Raw genomic sequence first — 11,374 nt, 5'->3', positions numbered from 1 at the left:
ATGAAGATTTTGTTGTGTATTTGAAATAAAATGCTTTCTTTTACAAACATCCTTTTTTCTATGTGTATAATTACAGCCACCGTGGGCATCCGGTCCAGGATGAAGGGAGACATTTAAGGTCCAAATTCTCCTTTAATAAAGCTGAGTGCGGTCTGCAAGAAAGACAGTAAAGCAAAGAGGAACTGTTATTGACACACATTATAAACGGTCATTTCAATTTCCTCCAGCAGAGGGCAGTACTGTGCACGCTGAACTCTTCGATGAACACGTACATATTCAGGTCGCTCAGACAAACGGAGTCCTGTTGAATTACTAAACAACATCAGTATGTCCAATAGTTATACTTTACAAACATTCTTAATAAAGAGGCGGTGGCCAGTAACATTTACAAATACAAACTGTACAAATGAAATAAAACTCTGTGACAGTTTACAAATACAAAGAAACTCACTTCTCCTCATTTACACGCTCTCAGCTTCCAACAGTTCCTACCTCGACTCTGCTCTTTACAAAGAACCGCTATTGGCAGCTAGAAATTACACAAACCAATCACAGAACATTTTACCCAGGCAGATTCTTGAGCTCTTAAAGTGATACACACATGCTTAAACAGCCCATTTTCAACACTGCATGTTGTTTTTGTAGTTGTGCAGCATATTCATTTAATGGTTCAAACATTTGGTTTATACCCTAAATTATGTGGTGATTATTCAAACATGATTTTGGTAAAAAAAAAAAAAAAAACTAATTTAGGTTTAATTTTGGTGTGTGTGTATTAAAGATACTCAATTGGGAGAATTACCATTTTAAAATTATTAATGAATAAGAATTTTCAATTTTATTTACATAGCGCCAAATCACAACAAACAGTGGGCTCAAGGCGCTTTGTATTGTGGGTAAAGACCCTACAATAATACAGAGAAAACCTAACAGTCCAAACGACCCCCTATGAGCAGCACTTGGTGACAGTGGGAAGGAAAAACTCCCTTTAACAGGAAGAAACCTCCAGCAGAACCAGGCTCAGGGAGGGGGGGGGTCATCTGCTGAGGGGGGGAGACAGAGATTAATAATAACTAATGATTAAATGCAGAGTGGGGTATAAACAGAGTGAAAGAGGAGAGTGAAGAAAAAACACTCAGTGCATCATGGAAACCCCCCAGCAGCCTAGGCCTATAGCAGCATAACTAAGGGAGGGTTCAGGGTCACCTGATCCAGCCCTAACTATAAGCTTGATCATAAAGGAAAGTTTTAAGCCTAATCTTAAAAATAGAGAGGGTGTCTGTCTCCTGAATCCAAGCTGGGAGCTGGTTCCACAGAAGAGGCGCCTGAAAGCTGAAGGCTCTGCCTCCCATTAAGTATCCTAGGAACCACAAGTAAGCCAGCAGTCTGAGAGAGAAGCTGTCAGTTTGCTCTCTGGGGAAAAAGTGAACCTGAGAACTCCTGTTGATATTGTTGAATGGAGCTTCAGACCATTAAAGATTATTTATTTATTTATTTATAAAAATACACAAACTGTAAATCAAAGATGTGGTGATTCCATCATTCAATTATAAGAAGTGAGGGGTGATAACATGGGGAAATACAGATGAAAGATATAAACTGCATACTGCATACTGCAGTCTGAAGAACAAGCCTGCACAGCCAAACTGAAACACACTGACCTGAACATTATCAAGGCTCATTTGATAGCCCTCATTTATTGTTTATATTTAATTAGAACAATTCAGCTGAATTTGTGTGGACTTCATTTCCCTGTGTTCATGTCCACCAGGTGGAGCAAAGCTAACACTGATAGACTGTGTTAGGGATAAATTCACCATCAGCCAGTTTCTTTACATTTTTTTATTTCTTGTTTCTTGGTAAAAATATTTTATGGTATTTTGTTGGAAGTAGTTTTTTTTTATACACACATGTACTGCATATGAGGGGCCTGGAGTTACTTGGATCTTAATACTTTTGGTCTTTTTTTAAGCACAATTTCTTCTTCTCTCCAACATCAGTGTCTGACCTCACAGATGTGCTTCTGGAAGAACGGTCAGAAATTCCCATAAACACTCCTAAACCTGTGGAAAGCCGTGAATCGCCACCTTATCGTGGTGGAGGGGTTTGTGTGTCCCAGTGATCCCAGGAGCTATGTTGTCTGGGGGCTTGTCCCCCTGGTAGGGTCTCCCATGGCAAACTGGTCCTGGGTGAGGGTCCAGACAAAGAGCGGTTCAGAAGACCCTTATGAGTGAAAAAACAAGGGAACAGTTTACCCTGCCCGGGATAGGGTTACCGGGGCCCCACCCTGGAGCCAGGCCTGGGGAGGGAGCTCGAGGGAGAGCGTCTGGTGGCCAGGCATTAGCCCGTGGTGCTTGGCCGGGCGCAGCCCAAAGAGGTTACATGGGCCTGCCCTCCTGCAGGCCCACCACCCGCAGGAGGTGTCGTAGGGGTCGGGTGCAGTGTGTGTCGGGCGGTGGCCGAGGGCGGAGGCCCTGGCGGACTGATCCCCGGCTATCGAAACTGGCTATTGGGACATGGAATGTCACCTCTCTGGTGGGGAAGGAGCCTGAACTAGTGCGTGAGGTTGAGAGATATATAGTTGGGCTCACCTCAATGCATGGCCTGGGCTCTGGAACCAGTCTCCTGGAGAAGGGCTGGACTCTGTTCCAGTCTGGAGTTGCCCTCGGTGAGAGGCGGCGAGCTGGGGTGGGTATTCTTGTATCCCCCCGGCTTGCTGCCTGTACGTCGGAGTTTCACCGGTGGATGAGAGGGTAGTTTCCCTGTGCCTTCGGGCTGGGGAACGGGTCCTGACTGTTGTTTGCGCTTATGCGCCGAATGACAGTTCAGGGTACCCACCCTTTTTGGAGTTGCTGGGCGGGGTGCTGGAGAGTGCTCCATCTGGTGACTCCATAGTCTTGCTGGGAGACTTCAACGCTCACGTGGGCAATGACAGTGAGACCTGGAGGGGTGTGATTGGGAGGAACGGCCTGCCCGATCTGAACCCAAATGGTGTTTTGTTATTGGACTTCTGTGCAAACCACAGCTTGTCCATAACAAACACCGTGTTCGAACACAAGGATGTCCATAAGTGCACATGGCACCAGGACACCCTAGGTTGCAGGTCGATGATCGATTTTGTAATCGTATCATCAGATCTGCGGCCGTATGTTCTGGACACTCGGGTGAAGAGAGGAGCTGAGCTGTCAACTGATCACCACCAGGTGGTGAGTTGGATCAGGTGGCGGGGGAAGATGCTGGACAGACCTGGCACACCTAAACGTATTGTGAGGGTGCGCTGGGAACGCCTGGCAGAAGCCCCAGTCCGGGAGATCTTCAACTCCCACCTCCGGCAGAACTTCGACAGCATTCTGAGGGAGGCTGAGGACATTGAGTCCGAATGGACCATGTTCCACACCTCCATTGTTGAGGCTGCTGCTCAGAGCTGTGGCTGCAAGGTGGTTGGTGCCTGTCGTGGTGGTAACCCCCGAACCAGATGGTGGTCACCGGAGGTGAAGAGAGCCATCAAGCTGAAGAAAGAGTCCTATCGGGCTTGGTTAGCCTGTGGGACTCCGGAGGCAGCTGACAGGTATCGACAGGCCAAGCGGAATGCAGCTCGGGTAGTGGCCAAAGCAAAAACTCGGGTGTGGGAGGAGTTCGGTGAGGCTATGGAAAAAGACTTTCGGACGGCATCGAAGCCATCCATCCATCCAACCATTTTCTTCCGCTTATCCGGGGCCGGGTCGCGGGGGCAGAAGCCTAAGCAGAGAAGCCCAGGCTTCCCTCTCCCCAGCCACCTCCTCCAGCTCATCCGGAGGGACCCCAAGGCGTTCCCAGGCCAGCCGAGATACATAATCTCTCCAGCGTGTCCTGGGTCTACCACGGGGCCTCTTCCCGGTGGGACATGCCCGGAACACCTCACCCAGGAGGCGGCCAGGAGGCATCCTAATCAGATGCCCGAGCCACCTCAACTGGCTCCTTTCGATGTGGAGGAGCAGCGGCTCTACTCTGAGCCCCTCCCGGATGGCCGCACTCCTCACCTTATCTCTAAGGGAGAGGCCAGCCACCCTTCGAAGGAAACTCATTTCTGCCGCTTGTATTCGCGATCTTATTCTTTCGGTCACTACCCAAAGCTCGTGACCATAGGTGAGGGTAGGAACGTAGATCGACCGGTAAATCGAGAGCTTCGCTTTTACGCTAAGCTCCCTCTTCACCACGACGGACCGGTGCAGCGTCCGCATCACTGCAGAAGCAGCCCCGATCCGCCTGTCGATCTCCCGTTCCCTTCTCCCATCACTCGTGAACAAGACCCCGAGATACTTAAACTCCTCCACTTGAGGCAAGAACTCGTTCCTGAGCCGGAGAGGATACTCCACCCTTTTCCGGCTGAGGACCATGGCCTCAGACTTAGAGGTGCTGATTCTCATGCCAGCCGCTTCACACTCGGCTGCGAACCGTTCCACTGCGAGCTGGAGGCCCCCCCCTGATGAAGCCAACAGAACCGCATCATCTGCAAAAAGCAGAGATGAGACTCTGAGGCCACCAAGGAAGAAGCCTTCCGCCACCTGGCTACGCCTAGAAATTCTGTCCATAAAAATTATGAACAGAATCGGTGACAAAGGGCAGCCCTGACGGAGTCCAACACCCACAGGAAACAAATCCGACTTATTACCGGCTATACGGACCAAGCTCTCACTGTGGTTGTACAAGGACTGAATGGCCCGCAACAATGGGCCAGACACCCCATACTCCCGCAGAACCTCCCAAAGGACACCCCGAGGGACACGGTCGAATGCCTTCTCCAAGTCCACAAAGCACATGTAGACTGGTTGGGCAAACTCCCACTACAGAATCGCTTCGATGCCGTCCGAAAGTCAGCGATTCTGGCAAACCGTCAGGCGACTCAGGAGGGGAAAGCAGTGCTTCACTCACACTGTTTATAGTGCGGGGGGGGGGTGCTGCTGACTTCAACTGAGGCTATCGTCGGACGGTGGAAGGAATACTTCGAAGACCTTCTGAATCCCACTGACACGCCTTCTGTAGTGGAAGCAGAGTCTGGGGATGAGGGGGATGACTTGACCATCACTGGGGGTGAGGTCACTGAGGTAGTTAAACAACTCCTTGGTGGCAGAGCCCCTGGGGTGGACGAGATTCGCCCTGAGTTCCTGAAGGCTCTGGATGTTGTAGGGCTGTCTTGGTTGACATGCCTCTGCAACATCGCGTGGAGATCTGGGGCAGTGCCATTGGATTGGCAGACCGGGGTGGTGGTCCCCATCTTTAAGAAGGGAGACCGGAGGGTGTGCTCCAACTTTCGGGGGATCACACTACTCAGCCTCCCCGGTAAGGTCTATGCCAGGGTGCTGGAAAGGAGGGTGCGTCCGTTAGTCGAACCTCGGATTCAGGAGGAACAATGCGGTTTTCGTCCTGGTCATGGAACGCTGGACCAGCTCTTTATCCTCTCAAGGATATTCGAGTGTGCGTGGGAGTTTGCCCAACCAGTCTACATGTGCTTTGTGGACTTGGAGAAGGCATTCGACCGTGTCCCTCGGGGTGTCCTTTGGGAGGTTCTGCGGGAGTATGGGGTGTCTGGCCCATTGTTGCGGGCCATTCAGTCCTTGTACAACCACAGTGAGAGCTTGGTCCGTATAGCCGGTAATAAGTCGGATTCGTTTCCTGTGGGTGTTGGACTCCGTCAGGGCTGCCCTTTGTCACCGATTCTGTTCATAATTTTTATGGACAGAATTTCTAGGCGTAGCCAGGTGGCGGAAGGCTTCTTCCTTGGTGGCCTCAGAGTCTCATCTCTGCTTTTTGCAGATGATGCGGTTCTGTTGGCTTCATCGGGGGGGGCCTCCAGCTCGCAGTGGAACGGTTCGCAGCCGAGTGTGAAGCGGCTGGCATGAGAATCAGCACCTCTAAGTCTGAGGCCATGGTCCTCAGCCGGAAAAGGGTGGAGTATCCTCTCCGGCTCAGGAACGAGTTCTTGCCTCAAGTGGAGGAGTTTAAGTATCTCGGGGTCTTGTTCACGAGTGATGGGAGAAGGGAACGGGAGATCGACAGGCGGATCGGGGCTGCTTCTGCAGTGATGCGGACGCTGCACCGGTCCGTCGAGGTGAAGAGGGAGCTTAGCGTAAAAGCGAAGCTCTCGATTTACCGGTCGATCTACGTTCCTACCCTCACCTATGGTCACGAGCTTTGGGTAGTGACCGAAAGAATAAGATCGCGAATACAAGCGGCAGAAATGAGTTTCCTTCGAAGGGTGGCTGGTCTCTCCCTTAGAGATAAGGTGAGGAGTGCGGCCATCCGGGAGGGGCTCAGAGTAGAGCCGCTGCTCCTCCACATCGAAAGGAGCCAGTTGAGGTGGCTCGGGCATCTGATTAGGATGCCTCCTGGCCGCCTCCTGGGTGAGGTGTTCCGGGCATGTCCCACCGGGAAGAGGCCCCGTGGTAGACCCAGGACACGCTGGAGAGATTATGTATCTCGGCTGGCCTGGGAACGCCTTGGGGTCCCTCCGGATGAGCTGGAGGAGGTGGCTGGGGAGAGGGAAGCCTGGGCTTCTCTGCTTAGGCTTCTGCCCCCGCGACCCGGCCCCGGATAAGCGGAAGAAAATGGATGGATGGAGGTTCATATGTGTGTGAAGGCAGACGAGTGAATACTGTGGCAGTGCGTCAGTCCACAGTTTCAAACAGAAAAAAAGGTTTTGATACATAATCCTATATATGGAGAAAGGCCAAAATCTTTGCTTCTTTTGGTTTTGATGTTTAATTTGACAGTAAATAAGGAAACTAACACTTTATCTTTTTACCTCTACATTTTTATCCATAAAAGCAGGATCTTGTTCTCAGACTGTTTTTAATACAACATAAATTTCTCAGTAACAGCATAAACATGTTTGACCTGTAGGTGTTATATTTAGAGACTGAACAGCAACATTTACTTCCTGTTTCTTCATGAGTGTTTCAGTAAACTCACTTCATGCAGAGCTGTGAAAAAGGTTTTGCTTCCTTTGATTTCTTAGTCTTTTGCATATTTGTCTCACTTAAATGTTTCAGATCATCAAACAAACTTTAATATTAAAAATCCAGATTTTAATGATTTCATTTATTAAAGGAAAAAAAGATATCCAAACCTACATGGCCCTAAGTTGAAAAGTAATTGTCTCCCTTTGTTAAATCATGAATTGATTAACCAAGTTTTTTGGAAAGCTGAGTTAATTTCCACTACCGCACGCAGGCCTGATAAATGCCACACTTGCTGAATAAATAAATAAATGACTTAAATAGAAACTGTGTGACAAAGTGAAGCAGGCAGCAAAAGAGCAGAAAAAGTCAGAGTGCTGAGATTTAAACTCCTGCCTCAGTGATGGTCAGACACATGGTGACAGCTGTGATTCATCATGGTGATTACTTTTACAAATATAGTTATATATAAGAGTCATTCTCATCTGAAGCAAAGAAAACATGAAGTAAATTTAAAGATGCACTCTATAGAAAAAGCCTCTTAACACATCACATGATTAGGCTCCTTCGTGGTTGTTTAATATATGAGATATTAAAATCTCATTCTGTCCCAAATGCTGTAAACATTTATTTGAGGCTCAGAGAGACTGAATCTCCTTCCTCCTACATCCTGCACAATCTGCTGCCTGTAACAAACAGCTCCATCTAGTGGGGACAGATTCAAATGGCAGGTTCATTACTATCAGCTCCACCCATAACAGAGGAAATGAAACTTAACGTATGTACTTCACAGACGCATTAAAGGCTGGGATCTGTGCGGATGAACACAGATTTGTTGGATAAAAAGGACTTTATTTTGGTGAGTCTTACCAATAAATCATCTGGAAATCGTTGGAAATGGCTGAGAAACTTGTAATTATTGAAAACTTCCTGAGCTGCCATGTGTGCTCAGAGACTTTCAGAGATCCTGTGTCTCTGAGCTGCAGCCACAGCTTCTGTTCAAGCTGCCTGCAGAAATTCTGGGAACAAGCTAAAAACAAAAACTGTCCCATTTGTAAAAGAAGATCCTCAAAGGATGAACCATCCATAAATCTCTCTCTCAAAGAACTTGCTGACTCCTTTGCTAAGAGGCAGAGTGATAGCTCACCTGAAGAGAAGCAGAGGGAGGAGGTGGTGTGTGAGAAACATCCAGAAGTTCCTTACTGGTTCTGTGTGGATGAAGATAGAGCTGTGTGTCCTGTGTGTGAGTTTTCTCTCCATCATGGTCACAAAGTGGTTCCTGTAGAAGAAGCAGTCAGTGACCTGAAGGAGCAGCTGAAATCTGCCTTAAAGTCTCTGCAGGACAAGAGGAACAAATACAAACAAGTGGAGCAAACCTACAATGAAGTGACTGAACACTCCAAGAAGCAGCTGTTGTCCACAGAGAGGCAGATCAGAGCAGAGTTCAACAAGCTCCACCAGTTCCTGAGAGAGGAAGAGGAGTCCAGACTGGCAGCTCTGAGGGAGGAAGAGGAGCAGAAGGGGAGGACTATCAGCAGAGAGATGAAGATGATTGAGGAGCAGATCTCCTCTCTGTCAGACAGCATCTCTGCTGTTGAAGAAGAGCTGCAGAAACACAGCGTGCCATTCCTCAGCAGTTATAAAGCCACTCAGAGCAGAGCCCAGAGCTCACTGCCAGATCCACAGCTGCTCTCAGGAGCTCTGATAGATGTGGCCAAACACCTGGGCAACCTGTCCTTCAGAGTGTGGGAGAAGATTAAGGAGAAGCTCCACTTCAGTCCTGTCATTCTGGACCCAAACACTGCAAACCCCTGTCTCTGTCTGTCTGATGATCTGACCAGTGTGAGACATGAAGACACAAAGCAGCAGCTTCCTGACAATCCAGAGAGAAACACTAAGTATGCCCATGTTTTTGGCTCTGAGGGCTTCAGCTCAGGGAAACACAGCTGGGAGGTGGAGGTGGGAGACCATCCTCGCTGGAATGTGGGTTTAGTTAAAGAGTCAGTCGACATGAATGAATCATCTGTTTCTCCAGAAACTGGATTCTGGTGTTTAGTGCATAACAATGGAGAATACATTAATATTGTTGGTCAGCATGTGAGAGTGAAGAAGAGTCTCCAGAGGATCAGAGTCCAGCTGGACTATGACAGGGGGGAGGTGTCCTTCTACAACCCTGAAGACATGACTCCCATCTACACTCACAGACACACTTTCACTGAGAAACTCTTCCCATATTTTGGTCTTGGAAAATCAGGAGACGCCAAAATCTGTGATATCAAAATCTGTCATTCACTGAAACCTTTGAGCTGATTTTTTAATAATCTGTGTGCTGATTATTGTTTTTCTTCCAGGAATTCCAGTTAATTATTCAGAGGAGCAAAAATGTAGAACTACTGCTTAAAGAATGAATGAGAATTTTGGTCCTTCATCAAATTATTTGACATTTGTTGTGTTGGGAATTTTTTTTAATCACTTTTACTGTCACCATTTCTATATAATGTACTGAAGCATATTAGTGTGTTAAGGTTATTGGGGTAAATGTAGGGCCTGTAAGATCTATTACTCACACAGGTCTGGGGTCCTGGTGGAATGTGGGAACATCTCTGTTTCACATGACTTTTGTCACTTCATGTTGTATTTTAGGGGGTTTTATGACAGGTGGGCTCAAAAAGAGAAGGTTTGCAGAACCACCTGTGTTTGTGAAACATGACTTAATGGAGAGATAAGAGCTGGCTAAGTGGGGATGGAATTGAGAGGTGTTTTAACAGAGTTTTATTGTAGAAAGGTTCAACATTGTGACATTTGCCAGGACTATCATAAACCAAGAGATACCCAAATGACGTGTATGCCTTAAGCATGTGATTGACTAGTGGGTGGAACAGAGCCAACAGACGATTGGTTGGGGTTCAAGTTTTATGGGTTGAGACTTTATGCAAATTAGGGGAGGTCAAAGGCAAATGTGCAGTTACCATCTTTAAAGGTATAAATGTTGGCTCGCTCTTTGTCTCGGGGTCTTTTTCCCTTTTTTGCTCTTCTTTTTCCGGTCCTCTCGTTTTCTCTTCCTGTTTCCGCATCCTTTTCTGTCTCTGTGTGTGTGTGTGTGTGTGTGTGTGTGTGTGTGTGTGTGTGTGTGTGTGTGTGTGTGTGTGTGTGTGTGTGTGTGTGTGTGTGTGTGTGTGAAAGCAGAGGTTGTCTGCGCAATTGGTGAATGAAAGTTTGCATAAAATTGGGAGTAATAAGTTTAAATTAGGAAAATTAATCATTGAGGTTTAAAGTTAATATCGCAGCGTGTAAAAAATCTAAAATTAGATAATCTGGAGGGGTTAGAAGTGTTAATTTAGAGACCAAAAAGGGAAAATGTGAATAAAAGAGTAACCCATTTAAGTTTGATGAACCCCTGATAGAATAGCTGGATTGATTAAAAATAATAATAAAAAGTAGCATTAATTAGAGAGAAATCAATTCAAATTAAATTAAAAACTTAAAAGAATGTGGAAAAATAAATTCAAAAATTGGAAATTGAAAAACTTGAAATAAAGTTTAAAATGTTTAGGAGAATAAGGGGCAAAAGAGAATTAAATAAAATAAGTAAAAACAACATAATAGCAATAATATTTATATAGCTTGGACATAAACTGAGCCTAAAATAAGTAGATTGAACTAAAAATATAAATAGTAGGTGTGAGTGAGGTAATTGTTGGTAACATAATTTCAAGGGTCTCCATGATCCTTTTGGAGTGGAAGAAAGTAATGAGTGAAAAAAAGTGAGTAAAATGGGGTGAAAGAAGAGGTCCAGAGGTAAACAGAGTCCAAGAAAGCAAAAGCCCTCCCAGGAGTGAGAGCCTTGGAGCCGCTGCACAGGGGAGAGAGGAAGAGCAAAAAGTGTGCTAAAAAAGAGCTCTCTCCCAACTTTGCCTCTGCCTTTTATCGCCTAAACTCACACCTCCCCCTGCTGTTACCAGGAACAATGGGCATGCTTCCAATCCACTATGTATCGTACTAGTTCGATCCTCATGCACTGGCTCCATGACTTGTTCTCTGGGGGCTGCCAAAACAAACAACTTTCCCACGTGAAAATACCTCCCACCGGGGCACTACCTACTTGACCTTCTCACTGGCAATACTGTGTCAAAAGTGCACTGTGTACAAAGGTGAGCCTCTAAATATGAATGAGTGCAGTTCTACTAGTGGAAAGAAAAAACAAGGCCCTGGGCTGGGCAGGCCTCAGTCCTTTCCACTCACCTAAAGCATGCAGTGTTTCAGTGTATGAGTGACAATATAGGTGACAAATTATATACAATGTGACCATTAATTCAGATTAATATAGGTACTGAAAAATGATATAGTGAAATACCAATATCAGAGTGATAAAAATATCCAACGTAATAGAATGTGGAGCTCCACATTTTATTACCTCTTCTGTTCTAGTCTTCCTCTTC

The 11,374-nt window shown here is 46.6% G+C and overlaps 1 protein-coding gene across 1 annotated transcript; it reads left to right on the top strand.

Moving 5' to 3' along the window:
* Window positions 1–7,751: 7,751 nt before the first annotated feature.
* On the top strand, window positions 7,752–9,939 carry LOC115785917 (zinc-binding protein A33-like). The gene has a single exon (XM_030737853.1). The coding sequence runs from the start codon at window positions 7,833–7,835 to the stop codon at window positions 9,243–9,245; it is 1,413 nt and encodes a 470-aa protein (XP_030593713.1). The 5' UTR covers window positions 7,752–7,832; the 3' UTR covers window positions 9,246–9,939.
* The last annotated feature ends 1,435 nt before the right edge of the window (window positions 9,940–11,374 follow it).

The sequence above is a fragment of the Archocentrus centrarchus genome, chromosome 9 (assembly GCF_007364275.1).
Source record: "Archocentrus centrarchus isolate MPI-CPG fArcCen1 chromosome 9, fArcCen1, whole genome shotgun sequence".
NCBI classification, from domain to species: domain Eukaryota; kingdom Metazoa; phylum Chordata; class Actinopteri; order Cichliformes; family Cichlidae; genus Archocentrus; species Archocentrus centrarchus.
Note: the sequence above shows the minus strand (reverse complement) of the source record. Positions and strands in the feature narration are given on the sequence as shown.